Genomic DNA, 5,406 nt, shown 5'->3' with positions numbered 1-5,406 from the left:
CCCTTGGCAACCACAAGCAAGTAGGACTAGTCCACGACAGGAAGAGGCGGGAATGATGAGCGGTGTCTCTAAGGCCCAATGAATCGTTCATCCTCTGGGAAAAGACGTATTTGCGGACCAATAGGGCTCAGAGGGTGAGGCTCCGCCTACAAGCCTGCCGAGCCAATCGGCTGAGAGCAGCGAGTGGGCAAGCGCTGGCTTTGCGACTTCGTGGAGTCGCGCGGCATGGCGGGCGGCGCCCGGGAGGTGCTCACGCTGCAGTTGGGACATTTTGCGGGTTTCGTGGGAGCGCACTGGTGGAACCAGCAGGTGAGGTCTCTTGGCAGTTGCCCCAGCGGAGCCTTTCGGGACCTCCAGCCCTTGCCTCCCGCTGGCCCATCTGCCACCCCTGAGTCCGGTCCCTTTTCTGCCTCCCCAGGATGCTGCGCTTCGTGAACCGACTGACACCCAGGAGCCGCCGGGGGAGCTGTGCCCCGACGTCCTGTTCCGGGCCGGCCGAACGCTGCACGGCCAGGAAACGTACACGCCGAGGCTCATCCTCATGGATCTAAAGGGTGAGGCGGTGGCCGGGGTCTGCCAGTGCCCATGTTCTCCTTCGCATCGGAGTCTCGAGCATCCGTTCGTCTCAGGACCCTCTGACCACACTAAGCTGAAGGGCACAGATGAGTTGCCCAGGGAGAGCTAAGCACAATAGACAAATGCCCAGGGACGCAAGAAGGCACAGCTTTATTCCGTTCACGAGCCATCTCTGGAGTGGGCTGCTTGTCCCTGGAGACAGTGACACGGCCGGCCTCTAAGACCGCTGGGTATGGTCTTTGCCTCATACCCACAGCTAAGGAAAGGATGAAATCTAGATTCTCCTAGGCAATGGTGTTGGTTTTTCCCCCCAACTTATGGATATTCAAGAAAGCTTGGAAGTGCCAAGTGCTGGAGGGATGGTGACAGCAGGTTTTCGGGTGATCAGAGGAAGATTACCTGAAGCCTGGGAGGGACTAGGCTTTGATTTCACATTTCCTGTTATTTCTGTGCAGGTAGTCTGAGCTCCCTAAAACAAGAAAGTGGACTCTACAGGGACAAACAGCTAGACGCTGCAATAGCATGGTATTTGTCGTCTGGAGAAGAGTGGGAGATGTGCACAAAATGCTGGAAAACAAAGGCAAACTGGCTGTGATCCGTCTCCAATTTCTTTAAGGCAGGGGAAGCTCACCACACACAAAGAGGAACTCCATCCCAAGAATCCTTATCTCCAGGATCTTCTGAGTGTGGAGGTGAGGGTCTCAGCCCTGAACTTCTTTTTCAAATTATGAAAGTTTATTTAGAAAGTTACAGAGGTAGTAAAAGTGAGCCATAGAAGAAACAAATGGCTAAGGAAACAAGTTACAGAGGCAAAAGAAAGGTTTGGGAAAGGACAGTGGGAAAAAAGATCTGAGAGGGTGTGCCCTGGGGAGGGGGCGGGGACAGACAGAGAGACTGCTCTGAACTTGCACACCGAGTGCTACAACCACAGTGCCTCCACTGGGTCAGAGAAATAGAGGATTTCAATCATCTTAAATGCCTTAAATAGTAATTTTGGAAGAAGCACTTTTCTTCCTAAAGGACTGTGACTACGACCTGGACAGTGTGGTTCAATGGTTGAGCATCAACCTATGAAACAGGTCACGGTTCGATTCCTGGTCAGGGCACATGCCCGGGTTGCAGGCATGATCCCCAGTGTGGGGCGCGGGGCGGGGGGCGGCGGCGTGCAGGAGACAACCTATCAATGATTCTCTCTCATCACTGATGTCCTCTCTCTCCTCTGCCTCCTCTCTGAAATCAATAAAAATATATTTTAAAAATGAATAAATAAAAAGGACTGTGACTACATAAACAGAAAGGAGGCTGCAGGGTGTGGCCAGCGAGATCAGGGAGGGTGAGCCTTCTGCCTTTATTTTTTTTTGGTTTTCTAAATTTTTTTAAAATATATTTTATTGATTTCTTTTTAATTTTGTTTTATTGCTTCAAGTATTACAAAGAGTATTATATATGTCTCCTTTTTTCCCCCTTCTTGACATTCCCCCAGCTTCCCCTATCCCCCAGTGTCTTATGTCCATTGGTTATGCTTATATGCATGCATACAAGTCCTTCAGTTGATCTCTTACCCCACCCCCAACCCTCCCTGGCCTTCCCGCTGTAGTTTGATAGTCTGTTCGATGCTGCTCTGCCTCTGTATCTATTTTTGTTCATCAGTTTATAATGGTCTTTATTATCCATAAATGAGTGAGATCATGTGGTATTTTTCCTTCATTGACTGGCTTATTTCACTTAGCATAATGCTCTCCAGTTCCATCCATGCTGTTGCAAATGGTAAGAGTTCCTTCTTTTTTACAGCAGCATAGTATTCCATCGTGTAGATGTACCACAGTTTTCTAATCCACTCATCTACTGATGGGCACTTAGGCTGTTTCCAGATCTTAGCCATGGTGAACTGTGCTGCTATGGAGGCTGCAGGGTGTGGCCAGCGAGATCAGGGAGGGTGAGCCTTCTGCCTTTAGACGCCTGGAACTAAGTACAGATTTTTCTCATCCCTCCCAGGGAGTGCTGAGCAGTGATGGTCTCTGGAGGGTCAAATCCATTTCCAACGGCAAAGGTGAGAGCGGTCCAAGTGCTGCAGGATGGGAAGTGGGCAGAGCGGGAACATGGAGAAGGTGAATTTCCTCTCATTTTCCTTCAGGTCTCACACCACTCACCACTGCTGCAACTCCAGAGCCACTCGTCCCCACGGAGGGCAGCATCAGGGTCTGGTCAGACTTCCTCAGAGTGCACCTCCATCCCCGGAGCATCTGTATGATTCACAAGTACAACCACGATGGGTATGGGGCGCCCCAGAGGCTGTGAGGCAAGAAACTGGGTCCCTACCAATGTTGGATGGGAGATCTCGGGGTCGGGAGGGGGGGGCGGGGAGGAGCAGGACCCTGTAAGTCCTGGATTGTGTTTATGCACGATAGTGAAGCAGGCCGCCTGGAGGCTTTTGGCCAAGGGGAGAGTGTCCTGAAGGAACCCAGGTACCTAGAGGAGCTGGAGGACAGGCTGCACTTCTACGTGGAGGAATGTGATTACCTGCAGGTAGCTGAGGGGCACAGTGGACACTGGGGTAAACTCTTCTACTTTTTTTTTAAGGTTTTTAAATTGATTTTTGAAGAGGGAAAGGGGAGAGGGAGGGAGGGAGAGAGAGAAACAATGTGAGAGCAACACATCAGTTGGCTGCCTCCTGCACAACCTCTACCGAGAACCAGCAACCTCTTGGTGCCTGGGACTATGCTCAACGAGCCACACCCACCAAGGCTCATTCTGCTCATCGTTCACCTCTCTAGGGCTTCCAGATCCTGTGCGACCTGCACGATGGCTTCTCTGGTGTAGGTGCGAAGGCCGCAGAGCTGCTACATGACGAGTATTCTGGGCGCGGGATAATAACCTGGGGCCTGCTCCCCGGTCCCTACGCTCTTGGGGTGAGTAGAACTGGGAAGAAAAACCTCAGTGGAGGGAGAAATGAGGGAATGATAGCCCAGTGAGGAAGTGCTGAGAACAAACTCCTCTTTCTTTCAGCAGGAGCCCCAGAAGAACATCTACCGTCTGTTAAACACAGCTTTTGGTCTGGTGCACCTGTCTGCTCACAGCTCTCTAGTCTGCCCCTTATCCTTGGGTGGGAGCCTGGGGCTGAGACCTGAGCCACCCGTCAACTTCCCTCACCTGCGTTATGATGTAAGGCTCAATGCTCTTGTTCTGCTAGTAAAAGGGACTGTCCCATTCACCAAGTCAGCCTGTTCTTGAAGCCTCAGCTTGAACTCAGCTATGATGGGGCCTCTTAGATCACATCCTGTGTTTATCCAGCCTTAGGACAATCACACCGATTTGTCTCCAAGCCCCCAGACCCCCCTGCCAGTACTATCCCGCTTCCACACGCTCTTCCCAGAGCTGAGAGACTGAGTGCTCTTTTTGGTCTCCTCTTTATAGGCAACTCTGCCCTTCCACTGCAGTGCCATCCTGGCTACAGCCCTGGACACAATCACTGTTCCTTATCGCCTACATTCCTCACCACTTCCCATGGTTCATCTGGCCGATATGCTGAACTTCTCTGGGAAAAAGGTATGAAGCTTTGTGAGGGGTTAGGTCACAACTGAGAAAAGGCCCTGTAACTTGGTTTTGTCCTTACCTTTAAGGTGGTGACAGCAGGAGCATCCATCCCCTTCCCTTTGGGTCCAAGCCAGTCCCTTCCCGATACCCTGCTGCAGCTCGGAGGGGCCACCCCTTGGACTCCACTGTCTGCATGTGGGGACCCTTCTGGAACACACTGCTTTGCCCAGTCAGTGGTGCTGAGGGGTCTAGACAAAGCATGCCACACCAGGTGAGGACTGGCGGTCCTTAGGAGCCCTTGTCAGGCCTCTGTTTCGTGTTCTTTTCTCTCTAATACCTCTGGACATTCTCATGGTATTGCCCTTCTCTTCTTCCCTCTGTCCCACTTTAAAAAAGAAAAAAACCCGAGCACCCCCATATTAAAGGTGATTTTGTCTTTGTTCTGGCAGTCAGCTCACCCCAGGTACGCCTCTGCCTTCCCTGCTCCATGCCTGCACCACCGGGGAGGAAGTCTTGGCCCAATATTTACAACAGCAGCAGCCTAGAGCCAGGAGGTTAGTAAAACACTTGCTCCTGCTCTCCTCCTAGATCTCAGACCTCCCTCGACCTTTTCTCACTCAGCTATTCTCTTGTCCCCAGTTCTTCTCATCTGCTGCTGACTCCCTGCAAGGTGGTTCCTCCTTATCCCTGCCTCTTCTCCTCAAGCCTCAGCCAGCAGGGCTTGGTTCTGGATAATCCCCCAACTGGGGCAGGTATGTAGGAGACGACGAAAACCAAGATTTACTCTATCACTTCCTGGATAAAGATACTTTAAAGTCACAGTCCAACATTTCTTTATTCATTCGATGGTTCCCAAAGACTTTTCTTCCTCTGGAGTACTGGTATACTAAGGGGACAGTACACAAAATTTATTGAGTTTACTTTATAATCAAGTCAACTAAAGACCCAGACTTCCCTATCGATACGGCAGACTCAGGGTGAAGGAACCATCTGACTACAGGTCTCTTTTCTCTCCCTCTGCGGCAGGGGAGAGCATCCCAGTGCTCGGGGCCCTCTGCTCCTCTTCATCCTTGAACCGGACCCTGGGAGACTTGGCCAAGGAACTCACCAAACTCAACCTGCGGCGCTGGGCCAGCTTCATGGACGCTGGGGTGGAACTGGATGACCTAGGGGAGCTGCTGCAGGAGCTGTGCAGTCTGGCCCAGTGCTACCAGCATGGTGACAGCCTTATGGACTGAAGTTCCAAGAAAAGGAAAGAACTAGTTTACAATAAAAAGTGCTGGATGCAGGAGCTAT

General features: G+C 51.5%; 2 protein-coding genes across 21 annotated transcripts in view; one reads left to right on the top strand and one right to left on the bottom strand.

The window, feature by feature from the left end:
• The first annotated feature begins 152 nt into the window (after positions 1 to 152).
• Positions 153 to 5,405, top strand: MSTO1 (misato 1, mitochondrial distribution and morphology regulator). 3 transcript variants are annotated; one of them, XM_006097829.3, is made up of 14 exons: positions 153 to 309; positions 419 to 554; positions 1,032 to 1,101; positions 1,193 to 1,268; positions 2,572 to 2,626; positions 2,711 to 2,849; positions 2,985 to 3,102; positions 3,351 to 3,485; positions 3,586 to 3,738; positions 3,991 to 4,122; positions 4,197 to 4,381; positions 4,560 to 4,664; positions 4,750 to 4,862; positions 5,137 to 5,405. In XM_006097829.3, exons 1-14 carry the CDS (start codon positions 226 to 228, stop codon positions 5,346 to 5,348), a joined length of 1,713 nt encoding a protein of 570 aa, XP_006097891.1. In that variant the 5' UTR covers positions 153 to 225; the 3' UTR covers positions 5,349 to 5,405. The 3 variants fall into 3 exon arrangements, with proteins under 3 accessions (XP_006097891.1, XP_006097890.1, XP_023617396.1); XM_006097828.3 differs by having other exon boundaries at positions 165 to 309; positions 3,583 to 3,738; positions 5,137 to 5,401; XM_023761628.1 differs by lacking the exons at positions 153 to 309; positions 419 to 554; positions 1,032 to 1,101; positions 1,193 to 1,268 and having other exon boundaries at positions 2,625 to 2,875; positions 3,583 to 3,738; positions 5,137 to 5,401.
• LOC102420362 (GON-4-like protein) overlaps positions 2,694 to 5,406 on the bottom strand; it is a 51,559-nt gene continuing 48,846 nt past the window's right edge. For 10 of the 18 annotated variants that reach the window (XR_002831450.1, XM_023761619.1, XM_023761605.1 and 7 more), the window contains one exon: positions 4,903 to 4,996. Coding sequence is in view for 11 of the 18 variants with exons in the window: in XM_023761619.1 (XP_023617387.1) it covers positions 4,945 to 4,996 (52 nt within the window). In the remaining 7 variants the exon portion in view is untranslated. Of the gene's footprint in view, positions 2,820 to 4,902; positions 5,345 to 5,406 lie in introns of those variants that run through there. The other 8 variants (XR_002831448.1, XR_002831449.1, XM_023761610.1 and 5 more) reach the window with 3 other exon arrangements.

The sequence above is a fragment of the Myotis lucifugus genome, unplaced genomic scaffold, assembly GCF_000147115.1.
Source record: "Myotis lucifugus unplaced genomic scaffold, Myoluc2.0 scaffold_211, whole genome shotgun sequence".
Taxonomy (NCBI): Eukaryota; Metazoa; Chordata; class Mammalia; order Chiroptera; family Vespertilionidae; genus Myotis; species Myotis lucifugus.
Note: the sequence above shows the minus strand (reverse complement) of the source record. Positions and strands in the feature narration are given on the sequence as shown.

Bases quoted from the DNA above. Each gene is read 5' to 3' on its own strand.
- MSTO1 (XM_006097828.3), top strand. From the start codon at position 226: ATGGCGGGCGGCGCCCGGGAGGTGCTCACGCTGCAGTTGGGACATTTT. The intron at 310-418 runs GTGAGGTCTCTT...CTGCCTCCCCAG, and splicing joins CGCACTGGTGGAACCAGCAG to GATGCTGCGCTTCGTGAACC. The intron at 4,123-4,196 runs GTATGAAGCTTT...CTTACCTTTAAG, and splicing joins TGAACTTCTCTGGGAAAAAG to GTGGTGACAGCAGGAGCATC.